The 22,593-nt window shown below is 37.7% G+C and overlaps 1 protein-coding gene across 1 annotated transcript in view; it reads left to right on the top strand.

Annotated features, from left to right (window-relative positions):
* The window catches only part of dph1 (diphthamide biosynthesis 1), a 68,723-nt gene that overhangs the window by 3,984 nt on the left and 42,146 nt on the right, over nt 1-22,593 (top strand). The window contains exon 3 of the mRNA XM_005932012.3: nt 8,873-8,936. Coding sequence (XP_005932074.1) covers nt 8,873-8,936 — 64 coding nt within the window. The remainder of the gene's footprint in view (nt 1-8,872; nt 8,937-22,593) is intronic.

Raw genomic sequence — 22,593 nt, 5'->3', positions numbered from 1 at the left:
CAGTTACTGTCATTAAAATCAGCATCAGTGTAGGGAACTGAAGAAAATACATCAACACAAGGTCCGCATGCCTTCAGATGTAATATACATGCTGCTGCATTTAGCTTCTCATGTGTGGGCAGCAGATTCAGGCTGTATTGGTATAAATTATAAAAATTAAGTTGGAACAGCATCCAGCCTATGATCCTAAGTTGGACTGTCTCATTGAGTCTTTTATGGGTGGATGCAATAGCCTCAAAATGACATCAGATATTTGAAGGAAATTCGCAGCAGTGATATTTCTGATGATATAGGAAAAAAATACTGAACAGTGTTATTTTTTTTATCGGTCAGCGCAACCTCGTTTCACAGTCACTTGTATTTATACCTGCTAATAAGGCGCAGGAAGCTGCTACGGTATTCTCTTGAACGCTAGGTGTCACCACTCGGATAATATCGCAACATAAGTGCTGATAGAAGTAATCAAAACTAGAAACCAAGACTTTGAGTGTTTTTTGCAAAGTTTTCAAACTGTTCCATTATCTCCCTTCGGCTGTCTGTATGTTTCTGATATCAATAAAATGGTAGTAAAAACATGATCGTACACTCGTGTCTTCCACCTAGCTGTGGCAGCCATAGTGCAAGGTTACAAAAATCGAAAGCTGCATAATGGCTCCATTACATGACAGTGGTGATGCAGCATAGTCAAATATGAGAACAAAAGTAGCCTAGGTCATGTTTTCCCTGGAAATTTTAAGTAAATGTATAACTGCTTAACACTTCCACAATGACTAAAGTAATTAACTTGTTAGGAGAATGCACAATATTGTCACATCATAAAACTGAGAAATATTTTCTGCCTATGATTTTGTAGCTTTGGTTGAACTTTTTAACCAGTTGCTTAAAGCCCTGCTTTTCCATCATGTAACCAAATCTGTAATCTCCATCCACATTTGCTCTTCCTGTCATATGGAGTAATTTGCAAAGCGCTGTGCTCTGTTGGAGGCTGATGAAGTAGTTCCCTTTTTACTAAGTTTTTATTGGAGGCTGAAACACAGCTCTCGCTCTTAGATGTGTCTTGGTTAGTGTCATTGTCGTGTACTATAGAACATGACACATGGCATTGCTATATCATTGATATCACCTTTATATCATGTAAATATGTATATTACACCTCTGATTTTACTTCTTACTGACCATCTTTACCCTTGATTCTGTTATAAAAGTGTAATGTTGTAAGTCCATGCTAATAAAAGATCTATGCTGTGTGAAAAGTGTTGCTGGGATCAAATATAGGGATTTAAGTTTCTATTAAGAATATGGTTTAAACAACTTGCAAAAAATTACATTGTAGTTTGTTTGCATTTCACCGGGTGTCTGAACTTTTCATAAACAGCAGTTGCAGATACATTCAGTTCTATCAGTGCTTAGTAGGTTAGCAACAAATCTAATGGTAAGGTTTTTAATTTTTGTTTTCCTGAAAATGCAAATTGTGCTTTGTGTGCATTGTACTCTATTCAAATTTAAATGAGTTGGTGCACACAGACAATTTAGAGATTAAGATTGCCAGTCAAAAATGTCAATACTTTTTTCTCTTACATGCTTTCACATACAGACTTGTGTTTTTACCATCATGCATTGCTGCATGTATCGTCTGACTTTTCCCGATGCCAGTTTTTCTAGTGCAGCGGTATAGGAATAATGTGTCAGTATTTGCTTCCAGCCTAAAAAAAAGATCCTTCACTAATATACATGTCAAAATGTGTATTTTTTCTACTCCTTCATGCCTTGGGTAGTAGTATGCAGATGGCATGCCAAGAGGATATAATTTTTTTTTGTCCCCGTGGGGAGTGTTTGTTTTATTGCAGCCTGCTTTCTTTGCTTTTTCTGTTAAGTGACTTCTTTTTATCAGAGCTTCTGTCTCTGAACTGAAAAGGGCATAACTCACCTCATCACCCCCGTCTCTCTTTGTTCCTCTTTGTGTCCATCTGTTTCTTTGTCCTCCTTTGAACTCTGCAGTGGTCTCATAGTGTTCTTTTAAAACTGAGAACTGAGCATCATACCATAAAATTTTATTTTGGTTCCCCAGCCTCTTTTTTTTTTTTTTTAATCTAATCTGTTATGCAATTTTCAGAACATTTTTGTTCTTCAGCAACTTTGGCTGTTGGCTGTCTTCTATCATAATTACATCATACATTCAATGAAAACAAAGGCAAGTGAACAATTTAGTTTTTCAGCAACTTTAACTTCTGCTGTTGCGATTGCATCATCCGTTCACTTAAAATAAAGACACAAAAAGTAATAACAGGTCATATTAACTTGGTGACTTGAGGCAACTATGTCTTTGGTGTTGAGTTTCAAGTATTATATTTATACAATTAAATAGATAAGAATAGTTCATTTTCTAACTTTGGTTAGGAAATGGATTGAAACAGATGATTTATTGCTCAGTATAAATTAACTCCTGTATGTGGATCCTGGTAATTATTTTTGCATTGTGTTAAATGTGATTTTTTTTTTGATGGGGGTAAAATACTAGTTTCCATGTAAATAAACATGTAAAAAAAGCCAGAGATAATTAAATGAGTACATTTGACATTCTTTTTGATGTTTGCGTGAGCTACAAGAATTAAGTGAAGCATTTAACACCATCTTTTAGTTTCTACAGTAATCTTCCATGTTGCAGTTAGAGGCACGCTCAAGCAAAATAGGATAATATCTTAAAGCTAACAATCCTGGTTTCATTGCAGTCATTAATTTTCTAAACTTTAAAATTAGGTTATGAATTAATTTTGAATTATAATCACAAACAATGTTAGCTTCACATTCGGGCTTATGTGGAATTCATGGTACTGTGTTTATGTCTATTTGCATTTACCTACACAGATACAAGGATTATATGCATGTAAATTAGTCCTTCAGAAAGACAACAGCACTTAACCCAACAGGAATTATGCGATGGGCAGTGTAGCAGGTTGAAAACTGGGCCTGGGCAGCAAAAGGAGCATAGGTCACCACCTAAAGAGAGAAATGTAAAAAATCTGATATCCAAGAACGGCGTGAGAAGCTTAGAGACTCCAGCAGACATTTTGCATTGTTTTAACTTGAGCTCTTTGTATGTTTTGCCTGTTGTCTTTTCCGTGGCTGGCTGAAGGACCAACAATTGCAAAAGCGAGATGAGGCCTAAATTCAAAAAGCCTTTAAAATTCTTTTTGTACATCTCTGTCCACCTTTTTCTACATTCTCCATGAAAGTTGTTGGGTAGTAGTGATTGAAGTCAATAGTGAGCATTTGTATTTCTTTATCTATGAAGATGGGCAACTATAAAACACATTATTAGGTGTCAATGATCAGAAACTCCTTAAAGCACCAGCATTGGTCGCTTTGTGCACTGTTGCAACATCATAACGCAGTCACTTATATTAATGTCTGCTTTAATATAACTTTTAACTTGATTTTCCAAGCTTGTGTATTGCGAAATTAAATCACATCATTATACAGCAGTGATCTGTGCTACGGCTCAATAAAAAGGTTAAGTTTTTTTTATTGTTTGCAAATACAAACACTTAATACTTTATGGAAAAAAAACCCCACTTTTGAACAAAAGTTTGCAAACAAACTACATTAACTGAGCTGCAATAGTGATGTGAGAATGTATTGAGAGTGAAACAGCGGAAAATTGAGGCTTGGAGGTCTCTTTGCAGCCTTGAGGGTATAAACATAAAGGTACAGGACAATTCAGGGCCTTCTTAACCACGCCTAGGCAAAAGATTAATCAAAAAGAGGATTTTTAACTTGATGATTTGGTATTTGCTTTCCAAACCTAAACTGGACCTGGTTCAACAGGAGTGGGGCCTGATAGCTGAAGCAGTCACCTCTTATTGTACTACTGAAAACTCCAATGCAATAATATGGATCAATGAAGACTTTCTGGCCTGGTTTTTTAAAGAAGAAGCAAAGAAACTAGAAAGAAATAGCAGAAATATGATTCATCTTTCTATGTAGTTTCTTTTAGTACTCCAGCTGCAGCATTTTTGGATTAATTAGAGGCCACTCAAATAGCTTTTGGTCATCATTAGAACAAGGAATTACAGTAGTTCAGACTAGAAAAGAAGAATAATTTCACAAGATGCTCCCAGAATTCACAATGTTGCAGGAATAAAAAGTCTAAAGAGTAACCCTTTGGGTCACAGCAACTTATTTTGTCATTTTTGGCTGTAAAATTGCACAAAAATTCTCATCTTTTAGGAGTATAAATTTTCTCTCGAGCCAAGAGTCTGTCATCTGACAAGGGATTTAAAAAGAGTTATTTGAAATAAATCATTTCAGTGTAAGGAAGTCATCTAAAAGTGGTGTACATTTCAAATAACTGACAATTTGTCCAGGGCGTTTTGATGAGAGGAAAAGTCTCAGAAACATCCAAAATTTAATCAGTGGATCTGCAGGTATGCTTGGAACCGTTGTTGTCACAGTGGATGAGCCCATAATCATAAAGAGATTTTGCCTGTTAAATTCAAGGCATACCGGGAAATAGAAAAGCTGCTGGACATTTATATAAAACACCAGCATGAATCCATTTGTGCTGGAAGTGACTTTGGAGGATAAAGATATTCTTTTTTACTTGATCTGTTGATATCATTGTTGAATTAATGACTAAATCAGATATTTATATTTGTTACTGTTTGGTCCAGATATTTTGAAGTAGACAACAATATCAAGGTGATATACTTATTTTTTGTGACTGTAGGCAAGTTCATTTCTAGAGAATTATTTTGCAATTAAATTTTTGTTTAAAAGTTTTTTTTTAATTCCTTCCCCAATTAAAAATGTTTTTTTTTTTATACTAAATACAAAATAAATGCCAACTTAAAAAGTACAAGATGTCCATTCCTTTTGTCTGAACAGTTTTTGCCTTTATTGAAGGGATGACACAGAGTTCTCACACAGTAGAATTGTGCTCATTGTGTTCAAATTCAATGTCTCTTTCTGTCTTCCATTTACTCTTCACACACTTAGACAATTCACACACCTATTACACTGTAGGTATAAATGAATCTGGGGAATTCCCAGCAAAATAAACCATTCTGCTACTACAACTCCAGTGGTGTCTCACTACAATAAAGCAGCAGTAAAATATAAGCAGTCTTAAGAGTTGCACTTTAAATACAGTTTACATAAATTTAATGACTTTACAGCTCTCAATAGTACAAGAAATTACAGCTTTAATAAATCTGAAACCATATCATTTGCTGAGGACCATGCCATTGTGCCCAAGGTTCTGGTTAACAGTACTCCGTCTTACAATGTAGCTGCTTGGGTTGTCATGGTAAACTGGTAATATCTGCTAAATTAACACTGCTTAGCTAGTCAAAGTGAAAACCAAGATGCTCTCTGTGGGCTGGGGTTGTAGCACAAACTTAAATTAATTGTTTATTGTGAAGAATAGCTGCTCAAATTATGACAAACCTTATACCCACATACACCCACATAGTTAGTCATTCCCTCATCATCAATCATCAATGGAAGACACTCTTAGTACTGCTGACCACTGCGTTAATGGCAGCGCCAATAGAGGGCAGATCACACAAATCAGTCACCAGATTAATCACTTGCTATGTATATACTATTAGTCAACAACATTTTTTTATGCTTAATCTAAGCTTTACATACCTCAGCTTAATCTAAGATATGTAAAACTGTACCAGTAAAAGTGCTATTTCAATATGAAGTGGGCAAGTCAGATGTGTTATAAAAACTCATGACAAAACTTTATTTTGTTTCCTATTTTTAATACTACTCATCTTGGAATTTAACATTATACTGTACAGATAGAAACACAGGGACATCTCATATAATCACATGTATACAACATGTTTTTTTTTATGGGATAAACCCAGTCTATGGTGTGTTTTTATCCTTCTGGTCAGGTCTGTCGTTGTGAAAACTTCATGTAATCTTTGGCTTTGTTCATTCTCTCTGCCATCCACTGATAAATTGGTCTTTCCAGCACTTTCGCAGTTTGCCTCCTTCTTTTGATTGTTAACATAATCCCACGTGTAGCTTTTTAGTTACCTGTGCAGCCATTAGTGTTGCAACAATAGGTATACAAAATTAGATGATTGTTGATTGACATTTCACTCATAAAGGGGATGTTTACTTTCTTTCCTATTGAGAAAGTTAAGAAAGGGGCATGTATATATGAACTGCATTTTTATTTAGCCCTGTAATATACTTATTTGATCGCTTATATTGGCCATATGGTTGGGTTGTTACTCTTATTTGGTCAAGAATGTCCAAACGAGAGCAAGAGGGAAGTGGCAGGATCTTTATGTAACACAACAACATGCATTCACACAGCCTAACACACCTCTTCTATCTGACTCACCTTTCATTTGATGGAGTAGATGGAGAAAGCTCTTCGTTTCTGTCAGCTGTGGCAGAGGTGTGGTCTGAAACCTTTCTCTGTTAATAAACTTGGCCTTTCCTGGGTAATGACCTGCCTCTCACAGCCTGCATGACACTTGGTGATCCCTTAACCTTTCATCAGCAAGAACTTCTCTGACTCTTTCTCCTTAGAACTGCTCTATCTATCACTCCATCTCATGACTATTCACTTTCAGCCTCCTCAGTCTTTTATTTGTCCCAGCTTTTATTGTTTAATGCCGTCACTGGCGCCGAAGTCTTGAAATGGTTTCAGGGCTAGTCATCTGAAAACATTTCTACACTGAATTCAAGGTCTTCGAGTTGTAATTCTCCACTGAGACATTGATGGATTTATTGAACTAAGGTGTGACAGAGTTTGACGGGAAGAAAATGTCACGGTTGATTGAAATAACGCCTTTGTTCCCAGATACTCGCTCAGTGTGTCAGACTTGGTGGCAGAGACTTCACACTGAACTGTTGAAGTCTTGTGCCTGCATGTCTGCAATATTAACTTCCACAAAAGGTATAAATAAAAAAGAAAACAACTGACAGGAGATATTGCTAGTATACAAACAGTGTAGACTAATATAATCCCAAACAGCAAACTACTGTAGCCAACACCTGTGTTTCAGAATTTTCAGACAGACAAATACACACACAAAAAAAAATCCTTTGTTACCATCACAGGTACACATTTTTCCTGATTTTTAGAATATCTATACGCAAGTCAAGTCTTTCAGCATCACAGTCAGCCTTTGCTGTAATAGAAATAGAAAATTGGTTTCCAAGCATCTTGATAACAGATTAAATGTTTGCATCCTTTATCCAGACAAACTGTCGGCTTCTCAACTCATTTTTTTTTTAAATCACTGAAAATCGTTTCTCTTTGAGTTTGCTTCTGCTGATGTCAGCATGTTAGCTTTTTTTGCTTTGTGAGGAAATGATAGGATTAATGTAACTGGAACATCATTGGATTCTTAGTGAATTATGTAGGAAACGTACTGCAAAAACACCACAGCCTGTTTGTCAAGAAATCCCAGTTTCAATTTGTAGTTACTTTGTTTTCCAAGTAAATCCAAGTATATTTGCCCTGTAACCAGTAATCTCAGTCCACAACTGTTTCTAATATAGCTGGCAAGTGGCTGGGATATATTTTGAATATAAATGTTGTGTTGTTGAAAACAAAATGATAAGAATTTGTATATTGGTGTCATTGTTTTTAACATTAAAAAAATGTCACAAAAACAGATACAATTGACATTTTATTGATTTTTATGCTTTTGCTTCTTAGGTTTGGTATATTTCTAGTTTAAAAGCTTACAAAATGTTCATTTAAGCTAATTTATTTCAGTCCCCTTTGGACTTGTGTCTAGTATGATGTCCAGTCATCATTATTGAGAAAACAAAAAAACACTTCAAATTTCCTTGTCTATGACAGAGTACATTTAATAAAAGTGTCTGCTTTCTAGTGGCTAAGAATCTCTTATATAACACTGATTTCTCTTATTTTTTTTTTTAAATGAATATGCATGAACGTGTTTCATTTCACTGATTGCAGCCAGAGAGCAGTTTAAGAAGAGGGGAGAAAAAAAAGCCCAGAGATTGAAATGAGACACTAGGCACTTTGGTAAATGTTGCCCTATCATCTCAGGTGGTGTAGCATATCAGTAGAGGTATCGGTGCAAATTAACTGATTCATTTTATCTTCAGTGCTCGCAAGTGCAAGTGTTTTGCTCGCATTTGGGAATAAATTTAATGTGTGCAAACAAATACTCGACTTAAAAGTATTAAAAAAAAATTAAACTCCACCAGTCTTTCTCTCTCTCTTTTTAAAAAAAAGAAATGGTTAAAAACACAAAAACAATTTGCCGATCATTTGTGTCATAAGTTTCCCCTTTATATATGTCAGCCTTCAAACTCATACACATATTTGCAGACAGCAAATACACAGGATTGTGGCATAGACAGTGAATCCAAGTAAGGAATGCAGGTGAACATAAAGATATTGTTTTGCTGGGGTAAAAAAACAACCTCAGGCTGTGTAAAAATGAGAGCCTTTGTAAGTAAAAAAGCCTTAAAAAGAGTTATTTATCACAACACCTGTTCAAGCATCAACCTGTAGAAAAGTGATTTTTCTTTTCTTCAACCAGTCATATCCACCCACCTTGTGGGGGAAAAAAAAAGAAAAGATGTAGGAGCAGGCCTTGAGCTGCAGAGACAGACCTGGGGTTATTGGTTTGGACTATATTTCCAACAACCTGTCACCCACAAAAATAAACCAAGAGCACTACTGTGGAGAGAGGACAAATCCTATGAAATGTCACTGTTTGCTGTCAGTGGAGCACTCTGAACCAGAAGCAGCAGCTATGTATAGCTGTACAGTTGAGAAAGTATCAAATAACATCTTGTCATCCCTCTAATGCAAGCATGTAACTTTTCTATTTGTTTTCTTTCTCCGGTCTCTCTCCAGTTGCTTTGCAGCTTCCAGAGGGCCTGCAAATGTTTGCCTGCATCATCAGTGACATCATTGAACGGTAAGCCGCATTTAAAAAAATAAAAAAATAAAATGATTTCATACTTGCTTGAAAGATAATTTCAATCTCAGACTTCCCACCCATGTGTTGTGTTGTGGTTTTAAAAGCCATTCTAACTTTGCACTGTTATAATTTGCACTTGTTTGCCCCATGCAACTACTTTCTGTGTTCACCTTTCTGTCAGATTTGAGAACAAATTTAGATGGATTTGTTTGGAAAGCTGCAGTTAGCTTATTTAAAGCCTAAAGTTAGCTCAATAGGTTTTGGGGAATAAATACCTAAATTGTGCTTCGATAAACCATCACAGTAGACTTGAAATGGAATAATCAAGATGGTAGAATTTCAGTTAGCCATTGCTTTTTTTTTTGTCTATAATTTGTCCTATTTCGTAGATGGTGGACCATATAAACATGACTATAATTGTAGTTTATGTGGTGGAGAAAGGTCAAAGTCTCCACTTCAGTCATACTGTATCGTGTTTGATACAGAGGCAAAACAACAAGTGTCGTTGTCAAAGTACTTATGCACCAGTGTGTAGATGTTCACACTCTGTTTTGTGTGATTCCTCTACATCAAAGTTTTAGAATGCAAAGTTAGCACAGCATCGAGGTCCACTGTAACCACTTCATAAGAAAATATCCATACATTCTCTTCCACTTACAGCTGGTGTAGAAACCAGCATCATGACCACTTGGTATTGGAGAGCAACAGCCTTATCATAATTCCCCACCTTTGACTCAATCAGAGATTCTAAGGCATTACTCAGGTTTAGGACAGAGCAGATAACAGCCTCCCTTGCTCATAGCCCACAGCGGAGGAGGGAAGCGATATTATTCTTGTTAATTACAGTGCGTTTCAGCCTGCATATTCCCTATTACACACCAGCACTCAATCACACAGACACCACAACTTTTTTCCCCCCTCCATCCCACAGTGAGCAGTGCTTAAGCAATAATGTCCACTAGACCTAATAGTTTGTCTTTGAAGCTACCCTGTGGTTTACCCTGCTCTCTGCTAAATAAAATTGGTTATTCAATGTTTAGGAAAACACAAATCATAAAGCACACTCAAGTGAGAGCACTGCTTTGGAATTTGTTAGTATAAGTGTCTTCTTTAAGAAAATGACTGTTATGATTAAACACCCGGAGTGGATTCCTTTCATATGTGTTTAGCCAGTGGCAGCTTCATTATGTGATGGGCAAGATAAAGAATAGTTGTAGGATTTACCATAAATTTTTCAGGCAGGGTGCACCATTATTATGGTTTTCATAATTAGACATACTTTATATTATTATTGCAAAAAACTCTTTGCTAAAATGTGTTTCTGCTTTACGTCGTTTCCATTTTCTGTTCTGACACCATCATTTTTGTTCATCATTTCTCCTGCTGTATCATTCTCCCTCTATCCAGACTCTGGCTTTATCTTTCTGTCATTCTCTTTACAGACATTTCTTACTTTTTTATCACAAGAAAGATGATAGTGAAGTTTTGATGATAGGATCTGATCTTATCAGTCGTATTGCTATCAGACTGAGAGCTGCTACTGTGTGCTTCATGAAATTTAAACCACACAGCTATATAGTCCACAGTTATATGTTCAAGTTATGACTGTTCATCATAAATCTACCAAATCGGCCACATCTCTTCTAATGAGAGCAATTAGAAGACACTAATTGCTTTTTCTCGCTGTCTTCTACCTCGTTCTCTATCTCTTGTGTCTGTGTATTTTTCACCCCCTCCTCACCATCCACATTTGTCTTCCAGGCTGCAGAGTACAACATGGTTCTCACGGTTTTCCTTCATTAGGTTCTGCGCTATAGTTTCCCTGCCTCCAGAGACTTTTTCTTCTATCTCTGCTGTCTTAGTAGGAATTTCAGCTCCATACTTTCCAGATTTAACAGATGGGTTCTTTGATTACTGGATGAACATCAGAGCCTGTTCAAAGTACTGAGTATCTGCCATCTTTCCAACAGATTGACAAGTTGACAAGTATCATTTGAGTGCATCGACTTATTTTGACATAGTCTTCTCTGCAAAATCTTAAAAAAAACAAAACGCTCTCAACAATGCTCATCCATGTTAGTCACAAGGAGCCCAAAAATGCGGTTTTGTCTTAGGTTTCAACGTTATTGCAGTTTGACTTCTATTTTTTTTGGCCATTATTTGTAGTGGTCAGGTACTACAAGTCTACAAATTCCTCTGGTGCACATGCCGGACATGCCGTTAATGTCACATTGCAATGAGTTTACATTTACATTTCACATTTCTTCTTCTGTCAGGTAGAGTAAATATGATGGATATCTTCATATTTACAAAACTCGGGTTAAATGTTCGCTTATGTTGAGAATGATGACCAGAATTCATAAAAAGTTGTGAAGAATAGGTACTGTTTTGTTTTGTTTTGTTTTTTTAACTCTGACTTTTTTAATATCTCATCTCACCCTGAGAGGCAGGGCTTAGCTGTGGCTGACTCATAAGTACAGGGTCACCATGAATCTGTCAGTTTTTCTATGTCTAAATAGGAAACTGGTGATTCCCAGAAGTCATTTAATAGCACACAAGAAGTCCACTTCCCTATATAGTGATATCCTGATCTGGCTGACTGAGAATCTTCTTAGACACACTTTGTTTTAATTATGTGATAGCCACTAGGCTTTTTGGATCAAACAATTAATCTAGGAACCGTCATCTGGGGGCTCCTTAGGGTATAATCTTTGATCCTGGTGTGTCGATACTCTGTATAGTAATTGGAGCATTTGTAAGGTGGCCATGGTTTAACTCTTTTTTACTGCTGCAACAACCTTGTGCCCAGCAATTACGTACAGTCACGATAAAGGTCTTAAAATTGCAATATAACCCGAAATCCCTCTATAGCAATTACAATTCGGGACAAATGTTTTATTGATCGGAATTCTGCAAATCACCATAAGCATCCTAAGATGAATCTAGGACAAAATTAGATGAATGACAAGAACCTTTAGAAGTTTGCACAGCTTGCAGCTGACCTCATGTCACACAGATTATGCTAAAGGCTACCAGAGGTCTCACAGGGCAGCTTTGCCATCACCATCACTATCACCCCTGTACTCGTGAGACGGGGCTGAGGTCCATATGAAAATGGGGATGAAAGGCCTAAGCTGCCCTCAGAGTAAGAAGCTTCAGCTGGATGGACTGCTAAGTCTTAATGAGGACAAGCTGCTCTGAATTATGGCCATTCCCATGGCACAGTTAATAGACTTCGGCCAAAACTGTATTAATGCATACTTTTAGCTTGCCCCACTGTGACTGTAAAAGAGTAGCATGACAATTCATAGATGGATGGATGGATGGATGGATGGATGGATGGATAGATAGACATAGCACTACAGACTACAGTGTCTAAAACACCTTAAAAATATTGCTATATTACATGTTTCTGAATGGTTCAAAAGAATTAAAGCCCAACAGTCAACAAATCAGAGACAATAGTGAATGAATAGAACTTAGATGAGATCTGTACCTAGAAATGTTAATGAATGAATGACTCACTGCTCTCTGATAGAGTTAACAGATCAGCCAGTCTCATATGTACCATGAACAGTGGTGTAATTTCCACTGGGGATTGGTGGGCATATCCGTCTTAATGTTCAGAATGGTATTTTTGTCCCTCCTCCAACGTTTAGAGTTTCCGTTTGGCTCTAGTATTAAAATCTATTTAAACATTATCCTCTTACTGTCCAGCTGCCAAAATGATACTCTGAGTGGTTAATGTGACTCATGCAAGTCACCTTCAGTGTTATTATGCACTCGAGGAAATTAACCTTTCCTTGAGTACCAAGTCATTTGTGAACTTTAACTGCCCTAGGTTTCACCTAAGGCATTATGCAAGGTGAGATAGACTATATATTGGCACATTGTCTTTGGCGTAGGATCTTGGAGTTGTAATCAACCTAAGAGGAAACCAGCTTGTACTATTCAGGGCTGAAAACTGTTGTTCCCTCATGTGCATTTTGTAATGTAATTTATTCAGAACATCTTAAAAGGTGGTGTTAGAAAATTAAAAGGTCTTTGTACATATACAGATATTATTTATATTAGTTATTTGCTAATATATTGATATTGACATGTATGATGACCAATAAATGAAAATATTAAAAATAAAGAAGAGATCTTAGAAACACCCTTCAGCTATGTTACAAGTACTGATATTGCATAGTTTGTTCACTATAGGGCAGTCTGCATACCTGTTGGCAGCGTGTATTTGGAACGTCACCAACACAACAACCAGTGGAGCAGAGCATAAACGAGTAATTAACAACTCATTGTGACCTTAAAACACATAACTTTTAAACCACATTGGAATATTATCTCAGTAAGGACTCATAAATGACTTCACATGACAAATATTAGGGAAGTCTGTTTTAAAGTTTTGTGTGTCTGAAAGAAAAGAGAATATGGGCTTATATATTAGATTTTTAAATCATTATATACAGGGAGTGCAGAATTATTAGGCAAATGAGTATTTTGTCCACATCATCCTCTTCATGCATGTTGTTTTACTCCAAGCTGTATCGCCTACTAAAGCCTACTACCAATTAAGCATATTAGGTGCATCTCTGTAATGAGAAGGGGTGTGGTCTAATGACATCAACACCCTATATCAGGTGTGCATAATTATTAGGCAACGTCCTTTCCTTTGGCAAAACGGGTCAAAAGAAGGACTTGACAGGCTCAGAAAAGTCAAAAATAGTGAGATATCTTGCAGAGGGATGCAGCAGTCTCAAAATTGCAAAGCTTCTGAAGCGTGATCATCGAACAATCAAGCGTTTCATTCAAAATAGTCAACAGGGTCGCAAGAAGCGGGTGGAAAAACCAAGGCGCCAAATAACTGCCCATGAACTGAGAAAAGTCAAGTGTGCAGCTGCCAAGATGCCACTTGCCACCAGTTTGGCCATATTTCAGAGCTGCAACATCACTGGAGTGCCCAAAAGCACAAGGTGTGCAATACTCAGAGACATGGCCAAGGTAAGAAAGGCTGAAAGACGACCACCACTGAACAAGACACACAAGCTGAAACGTCAAGACTGGGCCAAGAAATATCTCAAGACTGGTTTTTCTAAGGTTTTATGGACTGATGAAATGAGAGTGAGTCTTGATGGGCCAGATGGATGGGCCCGTGGCTGGATTGGTAAAGGGCCGAGAGCTCCAGTCCGACTCAGACTCCAGCAAGGTGGAGGTGGAGTACTGGTTTGGGCTGGTATCATCAAAGATGAGCTTGTGGGGCCTTTTTCGGGTTGAGGATGGAGTCAAGCTCAGCTCCCAGTCCTACTGCCAGTTTCTGGAAGACACCTTCTTCAAGCAGTGGTACAGGAAGAAGTCTGCATCCTTCAAGAAAAACATGATTTTCATGCAGGACAATGCTCCATCACACGCGTCCAAGTACTCCACAGCGTGGCTGGCAAGAAAGGGTATAAAAGAAGAAAAACTAATGACATGGCCTCCTTGTTCACCTGATCTGGACCCCATTGAGAACCTGTGGTCCATCATCAAATGTGAGATTTACAAGGAGGGAAAACAGTACACCTCTCTGAACAGTGTCTGGGAGGCTGTGGTTGCTGCTGCACGCAATGTTGAGGGGGAACAGATCAAAACACTGACAGAATCCATGGATGGCAGGCTTTTGAGTGTCCTTGCAAAGAAGGTGGCTATATTGGTCGCTGATTTGTTTTTGTTTTGTTTTTGAATGTCAGAAATGTATATTTGTGAATGTGGAGATGTTATATTGGTTTCACTGGTAAAAATAAATAATTGAAATGGGTATATATTTGTTTTTGTTAAGTTGCCTAATAATTATGCACAGTAATAGTCACCTGCACACACAGATATCCCCCTAAAATAGCTAAAACTTAAAACAAACTAAAAACTACTTCCAAAAACATTCAGCTTTGATATTAATGAGTTTTCTGTGTTCATTGAGAACATGGTTGTTGTTCAATAATAAAATTATTCCTCAAAAATACAACTTGCCTAATAATTCTGCACTCCCTGTATTGTCATTAATTTAAAAAAAAAAACCTCTCTGTATAAATTGTGTATCAGTTAGGTTTTATTATCAGAATGCAACATTTTTTGGCCACGCTAATCCCAATCATATGTTGACTTTGTTGTATCTGTAGAAAATAGAGCTCTTTAATAGTGGCCCGTTGTAGTTTCCTACAACACTCTGCAAATGTTGACATAGCTATGTGAATTCACAGATGCGAAGTGAGCAAAGAAAAGCTTTCAAAGCAAAAGAGAGACTTGTTTAGAGGCAGCAGTGAAGTATGTCCTGTCACAGTTCAATGCGTTTTTTTTGCCTTTGACGGTATGCCAGCTGTCTCGTTCTAGGTTTTAAACATACTTTCATGAACTTAAAACACTATTTACTTCAGCTGCTTTTCTGACAGTGTATGACTATAAAGAGACAAGGAAAAAGCATGTGTATCTCCTATACATGGAATTTACACACAGCTTCTGTTGTTAAGAGCTGAAATGAAAAATGAAACATTCAGTTTTTTGTGTCTGAACACAAGGTTCTTATACTATATATTAATCGCAAAATATAAAATGGAACAATTCAAACACATCCATTATATAATTTTGTTTGTGCCTAATTTGTAAAAAGGTCTTCCGATAAAGCAGTATTTAAGTGTGTGCTTCAATCTGATGAAATAATGAACAATTCTATTATTTTTTGTATCCAACAAACATTTGATTTTTATTAATATTCATTCAATTCATTGATATTAATTGAATTAAACTAGGGGTGGGTTTTGATAATCGATTTATCGATTAAAATCGATTCTGGCTTGAATAACGTGATATCGATTCATTAAAATCCTGAATCGATTTTTTAATATTAATTTATTTTGCCCGAAACGCCAGAATCTCAGGTTAAACCTCACAAAATTTCAAGAACCACCAAACAGCTAAAACAGTAAATGAGAGCAGGTACACAGATTCTGCACAAAGATGTAAACACAAAGCGCGACCCGCCGATGGATCAGAATCAGTGAGATGTCGCCTTTCTCACCTGACGGCATGGACACGGTCGGGGCTGAAAGCAGACAGCTCGCTGATTCTGATGTTTCGGCGGGTCCGAGCTTTGTGTTTATGCCTTTTTTGCGCTGGTTCTAAAGCTGTTAGTTTTATCTCTCTCCAAACATTATTGACCGAACCAGCTGCGAAAGAAGATCCAAACTACGCTTCACAAAAACATCATCATGAATTCACTCTGACTTTTGCTGTTTTGTTTCCACCACACTTCATGCACAGGTCTCTCTCTCTCTCTTTTGCCACTCTACAATAGTAGGAGTGGCAAAATCTACAGTTTGGTACATCGTGAGAAAGAAAGAGAGTGCTGGTGAACTCAGCAATCCAAAAAGACCTGGATGCCTAAGAAGACAACAGTGGTGGATGATTGCAGAATCGTTTTCATGGTGAAGAGAAACCCATTGACAACAGCCAAGCAAGTGAAAAACACTCTGCAGGAGGGAGGTGTATTGAAATCCAAGTCTATCACAAAGAGAAGATCGCACGAAAATAAAAAGGGTTCACTGCAAGGTGCAAGCCTCTCATAAGCCTCAAGAATAGAAAGACTAAGTGATAGGTTTGTAGCTTGAACCTATTCCCTGGAACGTTAAAGGCAATATAATTACACAGCAAGCAAGACACGAAGTAGGCAAAGTTCTTCTTGTTACTCATGCATGAGGGAGGACCTGCCTGGAGCCAAGTGTCGTTCCACCACTTGACCTCCGTCAGACTCTCAGCCAGGTTCCCCATAGCACTCCTTTTATTGTGGTTACATGAATATGCATAGGGTCATTAACATATGATGTCTACATACAAACAAAGAGTACCGTGTGTGTGTGTGTGTGTGTGTGTTTGTGTGTGTGGGGTCCTGCTGATCAAAGGGTCATATAACATGAAAGCACAAAAGGGTACATCCTTGGTCAGGAAGAAGGTAGTCTCCCCCTCACCCTAGATGGTTCACCCTAGATAACACGGTGAGGAAGTCCAGCAGTTCATCTAAACAAAAAGCACTTAGACTAGAACAGACGTAGCTACGTTAATCCTACCATAAAACAATAAAACAAGGTACGACCTCTCTCATGCTCCTAGAGTGCTCTCTAATGCACACAAAGTTTGCAGACTATTAACGATCAAACCTCTATCAATCTAAAACTACTTATAAAACTCTAAGCATACATAAGTAAATATTTCTAAGCATAAATGACAATCAACAATACAAAACCTAACACTAAGACTTTGTCAAAAAACATTTTAAAAAAGCCAGCACCGTTCTGGAAAAACATCCTTTTGACAGATACAACCAAGATTAACCTCTACCAGAATGATGGCAAGAAAAAAGTATGGAGAAGGTGAGGAACGGCTCATGATCCAAAGCATTCCACATGTAAAACACGGTGGAGGCAGTGTGATGGCTTGGGCATGCATGGCTGCCAGCGGGACTGGGACACTAGTGTTTATTGATGATGTGACACAGGACAGAAGAATCCAAATGAATACTTTGGTGTTAAGAGACACTGTCTGCTCAAATCCAGCTAATTGCAGTCAAATTGTTTGGGCAGCGTTCCATAATACAGATAGACAATGATCCAGAACATACAGCCAAAGCAACCCAGGACTTTATTCAAGCAAAGAAGTGGGATATTTTTGAATGGCCAAGCCAGTCACTTGATCCTAACTCAATTGAGCAAGACTAAACTTCAGACAGAAAGGCCTACAAACAAACAACAACAACTGAAAGTTGCTGCAGTAAAGGCCTGGCAGAGCATTAAAAAGGAGGAAACCCATCATCTGGTGATGTCCATGAGTTCAAGACTTCAGTCTGTCATTGCCAGTAGAAGGTTTTCAACCAAGTATTAGAAATTAACATTTTAGTTTCAGTTATTTCATTTGTCCAACTTTGAGTCCCTGAAATGAAGGGATTGTGCACTTCAACTTTATCTGAGTTCTTTCATTTAAAATTCAATACAATACATTTTGGTTCAATATAGAACCCAAATGAGAAAAAAGTTGTCTCTGTCCAAATATTTAGGAGTCTAACTGTATTTATTCTAGTGCTGCATTTGAAAATCTGGTTTTGGCATAGGAAGTTCTAATCCAAATTATGCATACTAGTCTTTAACCAGTGTGATTCTGCAGTGCTTCATGTAAGAAAGCCTAGAATTGCGTTATTTACATTTGAAGTAGAGCAGGGCGATATGACCAAAAATATTTATCATGATATACATTTGAAAATTTGCGACAACGATATAACTGACGATATAATTGACACTAGACAAAACACTTTACAACTCCACAACTTTATTAGTTCAAAAAAACAAAAAAACCCCAATGTATTTTCACTTAAGCAAGCAGCTGTTTTTTATGTGCATTAAAGTTATATAAAAATGTAACAGTGCAAATGCAAATTCCTTGCTGACAGTTTAACCAAAAGGCATTTCCAGTGGAAATTGGCCAACATATCCTCAGCATAACCATGTATAATATCCACAAAACTTAAAATGAGGTTATACACACACAATACGGTAATATTATGTTGAAGCACAGTACGTATCACTCCGCGAGGCTCCTGCCTACGACAGCCGTAATTCTCCGACAATCCATCAAGCGGTGCGGCTTCGTAGCTTAGCAAAGTCGTACTAAAACATTTGACAGATTTTCGAGCGCCATGTACCACATAACCAGAATTCATACATAAGGCACACGGTTTTCAGAAAAATCAAAGGATTAATTTTAAGCGTGCCGTATTTTCCAAAAAACACGGTAATAACAACGGCCCGCTAGCATGCGCTACCAAAAATAGTGCTTTGTTGTGTATCTGACGGACGAAAGCTAAACCAGTTCCACACCACTGAAGTTGCAGCATTTTTACAAACCAATTCTGGTTCATCCGTTTCATTCAACGATTCGCTTTCGCCCTTCTCATTCTCCGTTGCCACCATGCTTTTTTCTGCCATGTGTGTATGAAAACAAAGGCACTGCGCATGCGCGTTTTACCCATATTCTATTGCGATATTTCATTTTCTTATCGTTGGCCAACATTATACCGGTATTACTGTGAACGGTATGATATGGCCCAGCCCTAATTTGAAGTTAAATGTAGTGGACAATATCAGGATTTGCACTCTACTGATCACATGACATCATCTCCCCCTTCCCCCCATGCTATAAAGAATGACATATAGCACAACATCTGTTAAAAACAATTGAGTGCATAATGCTTAAGAAGAAGAAAAACAGACAGGCAAAAATTAGGTCAAGGAATCAGTAAAGATAAGTGTCATCTTACAGAAAATCTTGGCAGTAACCAAAATGTTCATTTCCAGTGGACCTGGCAGTTGCCTTAAAATGATTACCTCAGGTTCAGGTTTTTATGCAGATTGACAGAAAAAATGTTCCAGGTTTTTATAGTGCCTTTTAATGAGGTCCATATTTATAGAAACATGAGTATGAAGGAAGCGTTCCCAAAAGTGGCAAAAGAAATAAAGATAGAACGGTGACTGAGCCTACGCATTGACAAAAATGGCCAACCACGGCATTTAGCATACAGTGATGAGTCAGGGATTTGCAGTTTGTAACAACAGTGCATCGTAATAAATGGTGTCTAACTCATAAAAAAAAGAAGAAGAAGAAAGTGATGTCACAGAAAATGACTAATGCAGTGTGAATGCTAGCATGCCAATGTAAGTATTTAGCTCACAGTGACACACACACACATCCTTCAGTTTCCTTATGTGTGTGAACATGTCAAATTTCTAAAAAGACATTGACTTAATTTATTTATTTTTTATAAACGGTATATAGATGGAATATATTTTCACATCTTACATGGATAGATTTTTCCAGATGCGTGTGTTTAAAACTTTTTTTTCAGAAAAGGTAAAGAAGTCAAAAGACAAATGTCAGGAAAAAGTGTGCACTAACAGTACTGTCTGAGCAAGAATAGGATTCAGTCAGGTCTGACCAGTTAGGGGAGCTGATGTGGTGACAGTTGGTTCTGGGATGCTCATTGTAGAGCTGTCTGCAGAAGTTGCATAAACCCATGAGATGGAAGGCACTTATCTCGTGATTCGAATGTTTTCTGTCTTTCTCCATCATGTACTAACGTAGATAACTGACAACATAGGTGTTAGATGACTCAGGTAAGAGTTGTGACAGATGTGGTCTGTTGGTAAATCAAGGTACAGTAGGCACACAGAGCCCTGAGACATCTCTAGCTCCTTCACCATAGCTATCTTCATCCATCAGAATAGATTGCTCTACATGCTGCACAACAAGTTGAATCATTTCTGTGGGAGCAGCAGCCACAGCCCACAGCCTCCCGGGGTAAATGTCAAATCCACCATTAGGAAGGAGCCTGGTAGGAGCCTCCAACGCCTTTTTGCCCTCACATCGTCACAGTCTTCACAGCTCCCACAGCACAGCTGAGCTGTAGCATCAGATCTGGGCATAGATGAGTGAGTGAATGTGTATATGTGCCAGAACTTTTTATTTTTTTATCTGCATATTTGTCTGGTTTTGTGCATACACACACCCTGGTTGTGTTTCTGTGTGATTCAAGCTTCTGCCTGTTATTCAGCTTTATAAGATATTCAAACAGGAGATTCTCATAAATTAGCTGGCAGCTCCCCCCATAAAGACATGTGCTGTCTAATTAGCTCTCTTGCTATCTATACCTTTACTACCCGAAACATATGCTTTAACAATATCTCAGTATCCACTACCTTTCTGTACTTGTGACATCTCTGCAAAGAAAGACTTGGAATTTATAATCCTGGCGGCAAAATCTAAACCTCCCGCCCTGTACCCCTTCTTACTTTTGTATGTGAAAACAGGCATTTGGTTTGAATATTTTATGTTGTATTTGAAGAAAGCAAGCTGCAACATTACTTATCTCAAGTTTAACCCCTGGTGTATGGGGTAAAGTAAACTAGAAGACCCACACTGATGTCCATGTGATCCTTAGAGGCAAAGACACACACACACACGCACACGAAAGCCTAAAAAACTACTGGTTCTGTCTTTTCTAACCATAATCACATCTCATCTGGTTTTGGTGCAGTGTAGGTGGCATCATGTCCTAGAGTGGAAATCCTGATAGGTGCTCACACTTACACTGTGTAATATGAGATCTTCGAAGATAGCACCTTGGAAATTGCCTTAGCTGTCATGAAAGTACAATTGATTCCATCTGCAGATAGAGCAAGAAAAGAAGTAGCCATTTTGGACTTAGACAAGACTTGATAAGCCAGATGGATGTTGGAGTGTTTATTTTTAAAATCTAACCTTTGACTGTTGAATGAAATGTGAAGATAGTAATGGGTGAGGACAGTGATGAGACCACTGGGATTATCTTAGCATGGATACTTTATACTTATAAAGTAATTATATTAGCACATTTCCCCAGTGTGTAGAAGAGATAAGCAATGCCTAGTGCTGAAGGTTACAGTCCCGCTGTTCTTTCCCCAACATAACCACTCAGACTGGCCATAATCATTCTCATTTCATATGGCGCAGTCCCAGGCAGTGCCATGTAATTGTACTCGCAAAGAGCCGTGTAATATTATGCACACCCTAGAAAGAATGTATCAGAAGAATATTACACATGCTTTTAAAATGTCCTTTTACAGTAATGACACTGACATTGCTGTGGCAGTTGAAGGGCACACAGTGGGGTTGCATAATCTGCAAACTGGGAGGAATAAAAAAATGTATAAAGATATATTTTAAAGTTTTGTGGCATCAACTTAGTATTTCAAATCCCCATTAAATGAACATAGACTAGTCAGGTGGACACAATGTCTTGCATATTTTTCTATTTGCTATAGAAAAGTAGTAGCTCAATTTTGTTTCCTATTTTCAAATTAAAAAATTGACATGCATTCCATCCATCGCCCACTTATCTAAAGTGAGGTTGTGATGGCACTAGGCTAACCTGGATATTTTAGACATCCCCTTTCCCAGTCAGGCTTTCCAGTTCCTCCTGGGGAATCTTGAGGCCTTCTCAGGCCAGTTGAGATATCTGAACATAATCTCTCCAGTAGGTTCTGGGTTATACCCTGGGCTCTTTCCCAAGTTTAGCATGGCTGGAAAACCTCTAAAATGGGCCGGCAACCTTTCTGATAACGAGTGCCATCTAAAATTTCCTCAGAAGTCAGTGTGCCATATGATTACATTAACAATAAATTTAATAACGCTCTATATGAACAGTTACACACTATATAGAACAACTTTATAGAATTATATTTGTTTGCAGATGTTGGCAGCTATCAGCGAATAGTTATCAGATATTTTGAAACAAAAAAAAGACACTTTTTATCCATAACAGCAAATGAACTGTACAACAGAAAATGCAAATGCTATTTATGGTCTCCTCACAACAATGATAAGAAAAATAATCTGGGCCAATATGGCATGTTTGTTAATACAGAGATACACATGTTAATGTGATCTCTGGTCTCCCACTCCGAGTTTCCAGCATTCAGACATGTGAAAGAAAATCTGCTCATACAGATATGTAGAGCCAAATACTGTCAATAAGGCCTGTGCAATATTCTGAAGGCAGTTAAACTTGTGAGGTAGTGATGTCCAGCAGGTGAAAAGGCAAGCT

This window comes from Haplochromis burtoni, unplaced genomic scaffold, assembly GCF_018398535.1.
Source record: "Haplochromis burtoni strain Fernald_Lab_line unplaced genomic scaffold, NCSU_Asbu1 Contig_144, whole genome shotgun sequence".
NCBI lineage: Eukaryota > Metazoa > Chordata > Actinopteri > Cichliformes > Cichlidae > Haplochromis > Haplochromis burtoni.
This window is presented reverse-complemented; position numbering and strand designations above follow the sequence as displayed.